This window comes from Neoarius graeffei, chromosome 8, assembly GCF_027579695.1.
Source record: "Neoarius graeffei isolate fNeoGra1 chromosome 8, fNeoGra1.pri, whole genome shotgun sequence".
Taxonomy (NCBI): domain Eukaryota; kingdom Metazoa; phylum Chordata; class Actinopteri; order Siluriformes; family Ariidae; genus Neoarius; species Neoarius graeffei.
In genome coordinates, this window is record NC_083576.1 from 94,148,519 (window position 1) to 94,163,828 (window position 15,310).

Below are 15,310 nucleotides of genomic sequence, written 5' to 3' on the forward strand. Positions count from 1 at the left end.
CACACACACACACACACACACACAGGCCTGCCTCAAAGGTACACACACACACACACACACACACACACACTCGCGCAGGCCCGCCTCAAAGGTACACACACTCACTCACACACGCAGGCCCGCCTCAAAGGTACATGCACACTCGCGCAGGCCCGCCTCAACGGTACACGCACACTCGCGCAGGCCCGCCTCAACGGTACGCGCACACTCGCGCAGGCCCGCCTCAACGGTACGCGCACACTCGCGCAGGCCCGCCTCAACGGTACGCGCACACTCGCGCAGGCCCGCCTCAAAGGTACACGCACACTCGCGCAGGCCCGGCTCAACGGTACGCGCACACTCGCGCAGGCCCGCCTCAAAGGTACGCGCACACTCGCGCAGGCCCGGCTCAAAGGTACGCGCACACTCGCGCAGGCCCGGCTCAAAGGTACGCGCACACTCGCGCAGGCCCGCCTCAAAGGTGCGCGCACACTCGCGCAGGCCCGCCTCAAAGGTGCGCGCACACTCGCGCAGGCCCGCCTCAAAGGTGCGCGCACACTCGCGCAGGCCCGCCTCAAAGGTGCGCGCACACTCGCGCAGGCCTGCCTCGGAGGTAAAAACATTCATTTTAGAGGTGTTTTATTATGGCTGTTAATGTGTGTGTGTGTGTGTGTGTGTGTGTGTGTGTATAGAGTTGTTGTCCAGGTTGCTGAGTTCGGCGTTTCACTTGTATGATGTGGAGAAGATGATTACTGCCTTCCTGTTAGCTCGACAGGGGGCACTAGAGGGTCCTGCCATTTTTCCTTCCTACAGCGACTGGTTCAAGGTGTGTGTGTGTGTGTGTGTGTGTGTGTATTTAAACATTTAGGTGTTAGTAGCAGTGACAATGGAAGTTTCTTATTAGAAAATCTTTGGCTTTTGAAGAGTCAGTACACAAATTTGTGTAGATCTTTATAACCAATGATGACAGCGTAATAAACTGTTGTATTACCTTAAAAACATACTTTTTTGTTGATTTTTATGAATAATATATGATATGGTGAAATAAAAAATGTTTCTAAAATGTATTTGTTTTAGTTATTTTAAGTTGGTCAGTTTCGATTATTTAAGTTTGCGCTTGGCATTGCTGATGTTTGAAATCATTTTCCTCCTCCAGATCTGCTTTGGTGGGGCTAGTGGTTACCATGGTAACAGTAAGAAGTCATTGGTGTTCCTGTTGAAATTCCTGTCTGACCTCGTGCCCTTTGACCCCCCACAGTACCTGAAGGTAACAGTTGCACGGGGTCTGAGTGTTAGGGTGCATTTAGACTGAACACACCATACACTTACTGTTTATGTGGTGAAACTGTGTGTGTGTAGGTCCATGTTATGCACCCACCCTATGTCCTGGGGAAACACCGCGCTCTCCTGCAGGAGTTTACCTCTCTGGCCAGGACACGCCTCTCTGACCTGAAGGTGCTTCTCTCTCTCACGCACACACACAGATCACTATATTTCTATGCATGTTATTTGGGACGCTGCCCAAATTGTTCTGATTACATTTGATCAGTCTGTGGTCTGTACTAATTCTAACTCTGCCCACACACACACACACACACACTCGCACCTCTTCATGCTGTGTAAGAAGGGGAACCAAATTCAGCACCGGTACTTAGTTTCAGCACAGTCTTCTTATTGTATTAACCTGTTCACTGTAAATTGTGTGTGTGCAGGTTTCTGTTGAGGAGATGGGTATGTATGAGGTGGTCTCAGGTGCTGCACCCGAAGTTCAGGTGAGTGAGGCGCCCCCTGCTGGCACACATCACTAAATTACTTCTGCTGTGTGTGTTATGCTTCTAATAAGTAAGTGTGTGTGTGTGTGCGTATGTAGCCAGAGTGTGTTGCACAGCAGGATGTGGAGAAAGCTGTAGCATTGTTTCAGAGTACTGGCAGAATCTCAGCCACTGTGATGGAAGCCAGGTATGCACGCGCGTGCACGCACACACACACACACATGCACACTAATTATAGTCTGTGTATGATTCTCATCTTATAATGTGTGTGTTTAGTATATTCAGACGGCCATATTTCCTGTCCCGTTTTCTTCCTGCTCTTTTGACACCACGCGTGGTGAGGACACATGCACGCACGCACACACACACACACACACACCCTTGTACATTGATATTGTGTGTGTCTGTCTGAAGGTGTCTGCATTCTTTACAGCTTCCAGAGAAACCTGATAATCACATGGCCTTCATTGAGGCACTCAAGAAGTGGGTTTTATACACACACACACACACACACGTCACAGTATATAATGAGGAATGGGCAGGGCCCTTATAATAAAATAATAGCATTGTATTAAATAGTCAAATGGATGTGGCCTAAATGATATTTATAATTATGCATTGTTAGATAATAAACAGGAGGGATGTTTATTATAATATTATGATACATAGGTCATGCTCTCAGATTTAATACTGAGCCTTATCTACATTCTATAATACAGTATCTGCAGGCTCTGTGTGATTAATGGGCGTATGTTTGAGTGAAAATATTTGCGTCTTTTTAGTGTCTCAGTCATGAGTCATATCAATGCCAAAAGGTTCAGTGATTCAAATGCTGACTCTGAATGAATCTCAATTATTACGATTCTCTGAATGAGAGTATAGCAAGTCTTAATACTTACCAAATAGTTGAATCCCAGTTGTGACTAAAATGATTCCCTGATTCATACTCATCGAACTCTGAACATTGATTTGTGGAACATCAGAAGAGTGAATCTCTTATGAAAGGAAGATTAATTTGTTCATTTAAACACGAACAAGAGAAAAGCACATTTTGGTTGTGAATTACTGTGCGATTCACCGTGAGTGACGTTATAAAACCTTCAGCAGCAACTGAACAAGATGAATCACTCAGTGTCAGTGACTGATAGTGATTCATTCATCTGATTGACTCATTCAGAAAGTATGAATCATTTGCTAATGAAATATCTACTGCATATAGATCATATTCAAAGTCCTTCCCACGCCATATGGCACATAGGGCGGTGCCGATCTTTGTTTCCGTAGCCCTTGGCCTCTCGCCTATTACCGGTACATAGCTAGGGTTACAGTGGGGGACGGGTCCTCTGGTAACCGTGAGAGTTTGACTCCCCACTCGCATCTGTATTGCAGCATGCCTTACCAGACGGCAGTAGGCACCATTTTTATGATGGTCTTTGGTATGACCTGACCGTGAGTAGAACTCGCGATCTCCCGATTGAGAGGCGGACACGCTAACCACTCAGCCAACTTGTGGTTCGTATAGATCATATTTATATATTAATAACTGTGTGTGTGTGTGTGTGTAGGGCAGAGAAGATCCCAGCTGCTCTGTACTCCTCCTACACTGAGTCCTGTATGAGACAGCAGCAGGGAGCAGGTGAGCCTCTACAACAAAACTTCTGTAACCCAAACCTGGGACACTGTGTTTATAAGTTCCATATTTAGGTGCAGCCTGAACTCTGTTCTTTAGCTGCATGAACACTTAGAATAAAAGTCCCATTAAAGTCAACATTACACAGGATATAACACAGCTTTTCTCATGTTAGATCAACTCCTTTAATCTTCCTGTGAGTTTAACTTCCTGATAGTGGAGTTCCATATTTAAGAGAACATGGTAATACATCAACATGATCTTTGATGGCTTTTGCCACCATATGATATCCGTACGTATGAACGCCGTACGTGTACCACCGCAGGGAACCCGATAAGTGCAAGGCACCGTATCTCATAAAAACTTGACCACCACAATAAAATTTGCATCTTTATTTACTTTTATCCAGTGCTTATTTTTAATTTGCTTTTTAAAAAATAAAGTGGTATTATTTACTAACATTGTAGCGGCCCTCTGGCATTAAGAACAACAGCAGAGTCTCTGACAGGTGCAGATGCATTTTATTCCTCTTGAACACGAGTACATCACCAAACACTGTACAACGAGCACCGTGAGAATGAAAACACAGAACTAACATAACATGGTTGTAAACAAATTACAAATTTTGCAGAGTAATGTTTACAGACTCTGCTCTGAATGTTACACACCTCGCTCCGCTCAACCAAGGGTCCAAACCTCTACAAGTTTACCAAACATGCTCAATGAACCTCTGCACTCAGTCTTGTGCTAAACCACAGTGCACCGAACACACACTCAATAAACAGTGCACACACTATGCATGAATGACACATCAGGATGACAGACAGCAAAGCTTTATAACACACCACACTAAACCTCTGACAGAGGCACATAGGGAATATAAACACAGCAGCGAGCGTCTGGAGCATCACAAATACAGCTTCCTGGGCTGACAGCTCTGCCCAGAGCATGAATGATGAGTGACAGCTCTGGCTGCCACTTACACACACATTTTACATTCATCGGGAGCTCTGCTTTTAGACAGTGCCTAAATATGTATATTATATTATCTCATCTCATCTCATTATCTGTAGCCGCTTTATCCTTCTACAGGGTCGCAGGCAAGCTGGATCCTATCCCAGCTGACTACGGGCGAAAGGCAGGGTACACCCTGGACAAGTCGCCAGGTCATCACAGGGCTGACACATAGACACAGACAACCATTCACACTCACATTCACACCTACGCTCAATTTAGAGTCACCAGTTAACCTAACCTGCATGTCTTTGGACTGTGGGGGAAACCGGAGCACCCGGAGGAAACCCACGCGGACACGGGGAGAACATGCAAACTCCGCACAGAAAGGCCCTCGCCGGCCCCGGGGCTCGAACCCAGGACCTTCTTGCTGTGAGGCGACAGCGCTAACCACTACACCACCGTGCCGCCTATATTATATTATATTATATTATATTATATTATATTATATTATATTATATTATATTATATTCGTGCTCGGCGGCACGGTGGTGTAGTGGTTAGCGCTGTTGCCTCACAGCAAGAAGGTCTGGGTTCGAGCCCCGGGGCCGGCGAGGGCCTTTCTGTGTGGAGTTTGCATGTTCTCCCCGTGTCCGCGTGGGTTTCCTCCGGGTGCTCCGGTTTCCCCCACAGTCCAAAGACATGCAGGTTAGGTTAACTGGTGACTCTAAATTGAGCGTAGGTGTGAATGTGAGTGTGAATGGTTGTCTGTGTCTATGTGTCAGCCCTGTGATGACCTGGCGACTTGTCCAGGGTGTACCCTGCCTTTCGCCCGTAGTCAGCTGGGATAGGCTCCAGCTCGCCTGCGACCCTGTAGAAGGATAAAGCGGCTACAGATAATGAGATGAGATATTCGTGCTCTGAATAGATCTGTCTGTATGTTACAGGTGTGTGTGACGCAAAGGATCAGGACCCTCATGTGGGTGTTCACACTGATTTAATGCAGCTGAGGAGGTTGCTGTCTGTTGGAGCTGCTGAAGGAGGTACACACACCGACATATCTCAGGAAAAGAGGTTTTCAGGGATATAATGCATGACATGATTGTGAAGTGGGTGGGGCTTTAAGCCTTCTTCTAAGATGATTTTGATGACCTTCAGTAGACAAAAACAGTGAAAAAAACATTTTAAATTCTTACTGGAGTTGAGAACTCTATCCCAGTTTGAAATGCTTGGTTTCTGTAGAATATCTGATACCAGGGTTCCCGCGGGTCCTTAAAAAGTCTTAAATACAACTTTCGGCTTTTAAGGCCTTAAAATGTCTTAAATTGTTTGGAATGACTGGAATTTTCGAAAGGGAGGTATTAAATTTAATATTGGACCGAACGAGTGAAATGTCCCCATCCGGTTTGGGGTATTTTTTTAACCGTAATTCTAAAAGTGACCAGCGCACCTTTTGGGGGCAGCATTGGTTCTGTGCGTCTTCTGTAGATCAAGAACTAACGTTAGGAGGCTACTGGAGGAAGTGTGGTGTGGTGGTTGTGAAGAGTGAGATGCGCAGGTAGCTTACGTGGGCGCTAGAAAACGCCCCCAAAATAAGGAGAAGAATCGTTTGCGATAAAAAGCGCTGGATCACACAGATGTGTTTAAAGCCGGTACCGCAGCGCTGGGGACACGCCCACTGGGAAACTGGCTTTTCACGGACATGAGGCGCGTGTTAGAGGTCAAGCACTCCGGAGTGAAACGCAGGGGGGTTCGCGCATGCGCACAAAAGTCAGGTGGAAAATGGGACTTATGGAGCACTTGCATGTGACGTCACAGCCGATCCAGATTGTGACAGACGCCATCGTGTCAGTCAAACGCCATATTCCGCCTTCTACTTCTGCTTTTACTTCTACCTTTTCTTCTGGAAAACCCTACTATATACAATTCTACTACAACGGCTGCGGCTACAAGCTCTCCCTACCTGTGCACGGTTTTTATGTTTTTTGTGTGTATTTTTGCGTGTTGTTCGTCTGTACCGGACTTCAATATCCGCTACAACCGTATGGACTTACTGGACATTGGTTTCCAGCAGAAAATGACGGTTTGTAGCGATTTCCATCGCATGCACAACATTCCGGACAAGAAAAAAAAAACAACATTCCGGACGAGATAGCGAGACCAGCGGGGTCTCCGTGGATTGTTATTGGAAGCAAAGCGAAGGAGGCGGTGCCGGGAGCCGAAGCAAAAGCGAGGCTACAGGCAGAGCCGGCCCGTTGACTAAGCTCAGAAAACAGCCACTCAAACCTCCACTGCCAAGCCTCTACCTCTCCAACGCCAGATCCATGTAAACAACACGGACGATTTGGAATTACCTTATTCTATTCTATAATCGGCTGGTCAGTGCTATACTCAATACTTAAGTGACTTACCCATCCAATGAGGATTCTTGTTTACAAGATGCCACATCTGAGTCGCTGACATCCTGAATTTCTGTAAAGATAACTGTCCAGAGATTTATAAGCACGCAGTGCTTCACCACTGAACAGCGAGGGAAAGTTAATGAGGTAATTATACACGTCCGGGTATTCCGCTGGCAGTTCAAAATCCGGTCGTGAAAACTCCGTCCGGTAAGCCATAAGGGTCACAAATCTGTAGATCGTTTATTTTAGACATATATCTAGTTATCTGTTCATTAGAAAAATGAGCCGTGTAGTCCGTCGGTTGAAATTGATCCATTCTGTACATGAGCGCAGCAGTATTCAGCGGTGTTTTTGACCGACAAGATGGCGGTTGTGTACTTTCCGGTCACGTGACTGCAAGATCTCTATAGGACATAATACTACTACTAATAGTGATTAGCATCATTTTTTTTAACATAATTAACATTGTTTATTGTACTAAGTTTAATATAAATGTATAAACCTTTATTTCAAAACTCAATTAAAAAGAACTACAGAAAATACAATTCTAAATATAGTACAATATAAATAATTTGTACAAAAAGTTTTTTAGTTTTATTACCTATCGTCTACAACAGTGTTTTTAATATAATTAGAATAATATTAACAACCACTAATAATAATTATTAGTAGCAATTATTATTGATTTATTAATCATTACTACTTATGAATTAGTGATTAATAAGTACTAGGGATTATTAAATGTTATTAAGTTATTAAAAATTTTTACAAATAATTATTAAAAAGTAGTAATTGGTAGAATACAAACAAATACTCATGGATTATAGATAATTTTTTAAAATGGTGAACATTGATATAAAATAACTGTACTACTACTAATAATAATAAACAATAATACTACTAGTAATACTTGTTGTTAATGTTATTATTATCAGTCCAATTGTTATCAATGTTCACTGTTAAAAACAAATTATTATAATCCATGAATTGTTTATCACCACTACTACTACTACTACTAATAATAATAATAATTACTTTTTTAATAATAATTTTAGCTAATCTTTTCACTCAATTTTATAGCATTTTAATAATCACTACTTATTAATTATTAGTATAATTAAGTAGTATTTGATAATTACTACTTATTAATTATTAAATTACATTTTGATAATCACTGCTTATTAATTAAGTAGTAATTAAAATGCTATAAAATTTAGTTCATTTTTTTAATTATTAAAAAAGTAGTTTATTATTATTATTATTATTATTATTATTAGTAGTAGTAGTAGTAATACAAACAATTATTCATGGATTATAGATAATAATTAATGATTATTTTTGAATAATGAACATTGATATAACAATTGCACTGATGATAATTAGTTTAGTTATTACAACACATTGATTAATATTGATAATGGTTATGAAAGGTGACAGTAATTCTTCTGTGTTTAATGTAACGCTGTGATGATTGTATGGCTGCATAAACAGGTTTACGCTGTTCCCTGCTATAATGCAGAAGATACTCGAGAACTTCCTCAGCCAGCTGTATACTGTACCACACTCACACTGATTTTGCTGTCGGACACAAAATCACACATCATCAAAGATAATCTTTGGGGATTTAAATAATGCCGGCTGAGGTTGTTCAGCTGGTTCTACTTGCCGTTTATTGTTTTCGTTTTTGAAATGATTCCTGGTGTTTTCTCCAGTAAACTCCAGTCTTCTCCTCGCTGCTACAGTAGTTCTGCAGCCCAGAACACACGGCTTTGCTTCAGCTGTTTGCTGTCTAACAGTTGCCGTTGATGCACCCTGTTGTTCACCAATTGTGTGCATTCTTCTTAAAGTTAGTAAAAAAAAAACTATTGCAGAAAACAGTTTTAAGTTGTCGTGTTTATCATTTTCTTTGCCATGGTACAGTCTTAATTTTTCCATTTAGAGGTCTTGAAAAGGTCTTAAAAGTCTTTAAATTTGTACTTGAAAAATGTGCAGATACCCTGGATACATTTTCTTGTAGAACATGTGGAACCTTAATAGAATCTGATTTCAACTAATTGATATCTGGCTGTGTTCTCACATCTGTCAGAGGTGCGAGCGCAGGTTGCCATGCTGTCTCAGGCGCTGAGCGGTGTGTGTGATAATCCGGACAAACGGAGTGAGTGTGAGATCATAACGCTGACCCTGGACCCACACACCCCTTCACACACACCTCCTGTAAGAAAGCAGACACAGCTGATCTTGAAGCACAATAATATTGAGACTTTGTGTTAATTTATCTTTGCGTGTGTGCGTGTTTTAGGTTGTAAATGTGATCCTACAGGGTTTCTGTGAGTGTGTGCTGGTGGCATGTAGAGTCGCTCCTCCAAACAGGTAAAGTGTGTTTGATTATCATATTTGTGTGAGATTTACAGTTACTCTATCACACAGTCAGTGATGAATTTGTGTATGTGTAGGCAGTGTCAATGGGTTGGAGTGTTTCTGAAGATGTTAATAGGACATGCACAGCTGTACACGCACATCATGCACAGACTTCTGCAACTACTGCACCTCCAGGTAACACTCTCTCTCTCTCTCTCTCCCGGTCTCTCTCTACCCCTCTGATGTATTATGAGAATGGAAGATTAGCTGATATTAAGGTCCACTTTACACAGGGACGGTCTGAAACAAAAACGCAAAAGTCCGTTTTCGTTTTCACTTTTTTCCGCGTCTACACGACCGTTTTCAGGGAGGAAATCTGCGTCTATACGGTGACGCATAAATGTGTGGAATTCAATTGGATGTGCATGCCAGGCGGCTAGGTGGTGCTGTGAAAGACCTCCGCTATGTCTGCACGCATGCGCAACGTCTTCCATCTTGTCTGATCTGCACATCTGCGCTGCGAAAACTTTGACTACTCTGGCTATGGTAAGTAAGAAAGTAAGTAAAAAAGTAAGAGCATGCTATACCCACCTCTGTTCATTAACGGTATATGTGCAGATTCGGTATAGATGTTCGAAGGACTCCTGGACGTTTATTAAAGCTGCCAGAGCAGCTTGAAGGTCCGTTGGATCGATGTAATCAGACATGCTCTTACTTTTTTACTTACTTTCTTACTTCCCGGGCTGGCATGTACAGTATATGACATATGCATGACGTAAGCGCGTACCCGACGTGAGCAGATCCGAGCAGAGTTTCGTGTATTGGGTAGTTTAGACGGATATGCAACGGGACTGTTTTTAACTTATCCACTCTGGAAGGCGTTTTCAATTTTTTCCGTTTTTCAGCCTCGGAAACGCCGTCCCCGTGTAGACGAAAGGCACTTCCGATAAAATATTTAGTCGTTTTTACCCGACAGCGTCCTCGTGTAAACGGGCCCTAAAAGTCCTTATTGTAGTAAATAAGTGATAAAGCTGCGTTACACTGACTGGCACTAGGGGGCACTAATTACACATGTAATTTAACTGAATATAATCGAAGTTTGTACAGCTTGTGCTCTCTCTCTCTCTGTGTGTGTGTGTGTGTGTGTGTGTGTGTGTGTAGGGGCCGTCTCTCTCTCCTACCCATGTCCTGGCTCTGGCAGTGTTGGTGGTGGAGCTGCATGTGTGCAGAGAACAGTTTCCCCCAGTGAACTTGTCTCACTCCACCTGTCTCACACACTCAACCCGTCTGTCTCCATCTGAGGCCCTGAGTGATTCTTTACCTTTTTCCACTGCTAGTGGCATGGAGTTCTCCCTTAGGTCTCTCTCTCTCTCACACACACACACACACACACACACACACACACACTGTACCAGTTATGGCTCAACTGTATGTAGTAATATTGTTTCCTGTGTGTGTGTACAGATTCTGTGTGGTGGCTGTGTGTTATGCTCTGTGTAAATCCAGTTCACACACTGAGGAGCTCACACACTTCATCCCCTCTCACCTCTATAAACGGGTATGCACTCATCCCTCCATCACCTCCCTATCACTCCTCCATCATCCTGTCCAACATACCTCTCATCATCCCCATTTCCATTATTCCTCTATTGTCCCTCTATCATCTCTCGCATCGTGTGTGTGTGTGTGTGTAGCTGCTGTTCCTCATGCCGAGGCTTGTACCAGAGCTGTGTTCAGGTATGTTAGCAGCAGAGAGACAGGGTGGTGGTGGTGATGAGCGTATTGATGAAGAGGAGTGTGTGTGTGCTTGGGAGAGTGTTACCAACTGCAGGAGGAGTGTGAGGAGCTCTGTCAGAGCACTGTGGGGACACACCACAATCAGGAACCTGCAGAAACACCTGGAATACCAGGCAAGACACACACACACACACACACACACAGCCCATCTCTATCACACAAAGAAAGTGCAGTAACCCAAAGCTTGTGTGTGTGTGTTCAGTTGTCATTTTCTGAGTGGCTGATGTTCGAGCTCCGAGTGCAGCGCAGTCGAGATGCTCTGCCTGATACAGAGAGGTATACACAGACATACAAATATATACATGTATGCCTTGCTTGCTTTGTTGTATAAAATGAACTAATTCACTAGATGATATGTACTCACTTTAAACATATTTCAGGCAGGTGTATGAGCGGTGGGCGTGTCAGCAGTGGTTCCTCCCACTGCGTGTGAGCGCAGGAGGCTGTGAGGGAAATACAGCAACAGCGTGTACACACATTATCAATGCTGTTCTGGATTCAGGGTCAGAAACACACACACTTTGGGTCATGCAAGACAAATTATTTTTCACAAATGAAAGCTTATGTGATATCAGACAGCTGGATGTGTTTGGAGGAGTGTGTTCCATCATCAGGTGTGTGTGTGTGTGTGTGTGTGTGTGTGTGTGTGTAGTGTGTCTCCAGTGTTGTATTCCACAGCTCTGAATCACACAGACTCCTGTCATGTAGACGTTCTGGCCAGACTGCAGGTACACCTGTGTGTGTGTGTGTGTGTGTGTGTGTGTGTGTGCGTTTTTGTGTCAAAACCGTGTAAATAGCTGCAATAACTGTTAGGTGGTTACAAAAGGACACAGGCTGGACTACTGTACCTACAGTGTTAATTATAGTGTGTGTGTGTGTGTGTAGGAGCTGCTGTGGGAGCTGCAATTCACATGCAAGAGTAGAATGAGAGAGGAGCGTTTCTTCCTGTGGGGTCTGATTGAACAAAGGTGCTCAGTGACCTTTGATCCCAAGACCATCAGCTCTGAGCTAGAGCTCCAGAGAACGCTGCACACCTGGAACAGGTACACACACACAGTGGTCAGTGATTACTACAGTGATATTGTATACATGCACTAACAGCTGGTTGTGTGTGTGTGTGTGTGTGTGTGTGTGAGACAGTGTGATCCTCGCCGTTCCGTCTCCACTCTTAGTGTGTGTGCGCGCTACTGGAGGAAGAAGCATGCTGGACTGCACTGCACTCATGGATCACATAAATAATCATCAGGTTTTACACACACACACACACACACACACACACACACAGAAAAGCAGAAATGTATTTCTTTCTTGTTTATTTGTATTGTTTGTGTTGTTTGTTAGAGGAGGGTGTGTTCTCCTGCGGGTCTTCTTTCCTGCTCCTTGACGACCCACTTCCTCTCAGTAAGCCCCTCCCACTTCTTAACGTGCATGTGTGTCTGTGTACATGATATGTGTGAAAGTGTATTTATTTGTGTGTGTGTGTGTGTTTTGCAGGCGGTGCTCAGTGCGAGTGTGACTTGTGAGTCTCCTGTTGAAGCCGTGAATGCAGTTCTGTCTCACCTCAGTGTGCGCTGTCCCCTTCTGCTGCTGTCTGCTGCGGTAACACACGCGCACACAGAGAAATAAACATTATGCATGCACACACTCTTCCCTCACTATACACACTCATACTGTACATGTACACTCTCACTTGATTTTCTTTACTGATATGTATGTGTGTGTGTGTGTGTAGCGGTGGTGGGCGTGTCTCTCTCCGGTGTTGTGTTCTTTGTGGGAGCGTGTGATTGGAGGGCAGAAGCCTGAACTGCTACAGCTATTGACTGACTGCAGTCTGTGGGCCTGCAGGTAACGAACACACACACACACACACACACACACACACACACACACACACACACACAGGTGTATTTTATCCCCTTTTCTTATTAGTTTCAGTGCAGTTGACTGTGTGTGCATGCGTACAGGTGGGTGAGAGGTCTCCGAGGTGATGTACCCTCAGCTCCTGCACTGGTGTTAGCGGTGTGTGTGCACACTGCAGTTGAACAGAAGGGTGGTGACGCTGAGCGTCTTAAAGCTGAACTCACGCTGATGCAGCAGCACAGAGAGGTGAGATCAGTGTGTGTGTGTGTGTCCAACCTAACTGATCTAGGTTTAGTTTTATCTTCCAAATGTTCCCCTCGTGTTAAAATGTGTCAGAGTGTAAAATCATTTTTGAGTGTTACTATGATCTGTGTGTGTGTGTAGATGCTGGCTTTTCTGCTCTTCTTCTACATAACAGGCCTCCTCTCTGAGCACCTTTCACCACAGGTATTTTTAACACCTGGATATGTCTGAGATGTGTCTATGTGCAGTGATTTGTGTTTTTATAAAATGCAGACTGTTGTGTGGATGAGGGTAATGGTGTGTGACACACTGTATATATACATATGTTTATCAGTGTGTGTATAGAAATAATGATTAGGTGTGTGTGTTTCAGGGTGATCAGACTGTAAACTGCCATTCTAAAGGCCTCAGTATTCAGCTCATCACACTGCTGGCTGACTCTTCTGATTGGCTGTCCCTGTTCCACCAATCAGAGTGCAGTATGGAGCTTGAACACAGTTCAGGTGTATTGCGATGTCTGTTAAATCACATAATACTGTAACACTAACGTTACACACATCATCATCAATTATCACCATAACGTGATGTAATTTATTTGCAGAGCGCAATACCTACACGAGACTTGTCTCCATGGTAACCACAGACCAGTGTGTGCGGCTGATGCCGTTTGCGCTTTTCAGGTGAGCCAGCAGGTGGTTCATATTTAATCATCATATCAAACACTACAGTATTAAGCTCAAACTGTGCTCTTGGTCGTTACAGCCATCCGTAGATGCTTTTAGTTTATCAAACCGTTTGATGTTGTACCATGTGGGTGATTTCAGCAGAGAGAGCAGTATTGAGTTCACACCATACTGTTAAGCTCAAGTGTGCATCAGGGCTTTACATTAGCACCCGCCAAATGCAGGTAAAATTGGGCTTTGGCGGGTAATAACTTTAGTCTCACTAGCCACTTTGGTGGGTGGTTTATTCTGTGGTATGACAATATATTTTAATTGTAGTTTTCTCTGAAGGCATCTGATATAATAAACGCATTGCAATGTAATATTACGCGCCTACAACTCCCATGAGCACCTGCATAAACATTCTGACAACATGTTAGAATTGTTTAGAACGTTCGTTAACGGCTCAGGTAAAGTCAGTGATACGGTAACCTGCGGTTAATGAACGAAGCAACAAAGTTGCTGACGACTGACAAGCGCACTATGTGGCAGCACATAGCTGGAGTTTCAAAAAAGGGGCAGAGATGATCAGGGCCGGAGCAGCATTTTAAAATCACCGAGGTCCGTGATGCGCAAAGCGCGCACCGAAAAATGTTCGACATCTTTAAATGAGAGGGTGAATTACACACCACACAAGAGATCGATTCCTGAAATTACTTTTAATGGTGTTTGAACTGAATATCATCTCATCTCATCTCCTCTCATTATCTGTAGCCACTTCATCCTGTTCTACAGGGTCGCAGGCGAGCTGGATCCTATCCCAGCTGACTACGGGCGAAAGGCGGGGTTCACCCTGGACAAGTCGCCAGGTCATCACAGGGCTTGAATATCATCAGTTTTGAAAAAAATCATGTATGTGGCAAGAGTAAGGATAATTTAAGCTTGTTTAATGGTTTGATCTGGCCCAAGCAATGAGGACAAAAGATACCTTAACCATGTAGTCTATGTAACTAAGATACATTAACAATCTGGCATCCGTTACACCGACACAAAAAAAAAAATTCTGGGGAAAAAAAAAAAAATCAGTTTACACCACCATGTTTTAGGCAAAGTTGTCCAAGGCAAATATAAGTTGAAACTTTCCACTCTGTTTTGGCTTAGTAAGTAAGGAAGTAAGTAAATTTAATTTATAAAGCACATTTTTTTTTTTTTTTTAAAGATATTTTTTTGGGCTTTTTGCACCTTTATTGGATAGGACAGTGTAGAGACAGGAAATGAGCGGGAGAGAGAGAGACGGGAAGGGATCGGGAAATGACCTCGGGCCGGAATCGAACCCGGGTCGCCCGCATTCATGGTATGGCGCCTTAACCACCTGAGCCACGACGCCCCCCATAAAGCACATTTAAAATAGTTTTCACTGACCAAAGTGCTGTACATAGGGTAGCTAAGAAATCAGAGGTAAAATGCACAAACATAAACACAACACAAAAGAAAATATGCATTAATAGCTGCAACAAAAGTACACATTACAAACACAGTGATTGACAGATAGACAAAGAGGCCAGAATTACACAAACAACAAATGAACAACAACACTGAATAACACCCACTACAAAAAGAACTAGGGAATGGGCAGCTAAGACGATGCAAAAG

General features: G+C 43.5%; 1 protein-coding gene across 4 annotated transcripts in view; it reads left to right on the top strand.

Moving 5' to 3' along the window:
• The window catches only part of LOC132891066 (Fanconi anemia group A protein), a 41,740-nt gene that overhangs the window by 19,272 nt on the left and 7,158 nt on the right, over positions 1–15,310 (top strand). For all 4 annotated transcript variants that reach the window (XR_009655258.1, XM_060928542.1, XM_060928540.1 and 1 more), the window contains 27 exons: positions 672–805; positions 1,136–1,246; positions 1,339–1,434; positions 1,692–1,751; positions 1,850–1,938; positions 2,028–2,088; positions 2,185–2,234; positions 3,317–3,387; positions 5,283–5,378; positions 8,824–8,951; positions 9,037–9,107; positions 9,191–9,290; positions 10,257–10,453; positions 10,560–10,653; positions 10,790–11,005; positions 11,095–11,168; positions 11,273–11,395; positions 11,545–11,620; positions 11,778–11,935; positions 12,033–12,138; positions 12,234–12,293; positions 12,387–12,491; positions 12,625–12,737; positions 12,857–12,998; positions 13,137–13,199; positions 13,369–13,498; positions 13,597–13,675. Coding sequence is in view for 3 of the 4 variants with exons in the window: in XM_060928542.1 (XP_060784525.1) it covers positions 672–805; positions 1,136–1,246; positions 1,339–1,434; positions 1,692–1,751; positions 1,850–1,938; positions 2,028–2,088; positions 2,185–2,234; positions 3,317–3,387; positions 5,283–5,378; positions 8,824–8,951; positions 9,037–9,107; positions 9,191–9,290; positions 10,257–10,453; positions 10,560–10,653; positions 10,790–11,005; positions 11,095–11,168; positions 11,273–11,395; positions 11,545–11,620; positions 11,778–11,935; positions 12,033–12,138; positions 12,234–12,293; positions 12,387–12,491; positions 12,625–12,737; positions 12,857–12,998; positions 13,137–13,199; positions 13,369–13,498; positions 13,597–13,675 (2,803 nt within the window). In the remaining variant the exon portion in view is untranslated. The remainder of the gene's footprint in view (positions 1–671; positions 806–1,135; positions 1,247–1,338; positions 1,435–1,691; positions 1,752–1,849; positions 1,939–2,027; positions 2,089–2,184; positions 2,235–3,316; positions 3,388–5,282; positions 5,379–8,823; positions 8,952–9,036; positions 9,108–9,190; positions 9,291–10,256; positions 10,454–10,559; positions 10,654–10,789; positions 11,006–11,094; positions 11,169–11,272; positions 11,396–11,544; positions 11,621–11,777; positions 11,936–12,032; positions 12,139–12,233; positions 12,294–12,386; positions 12,492–12,624; positions 12,738–12,856; positions 12,999–13,136; positions 13,200–13,368; positions 13,499–13,596; positions 13,676–15,310) is intronic.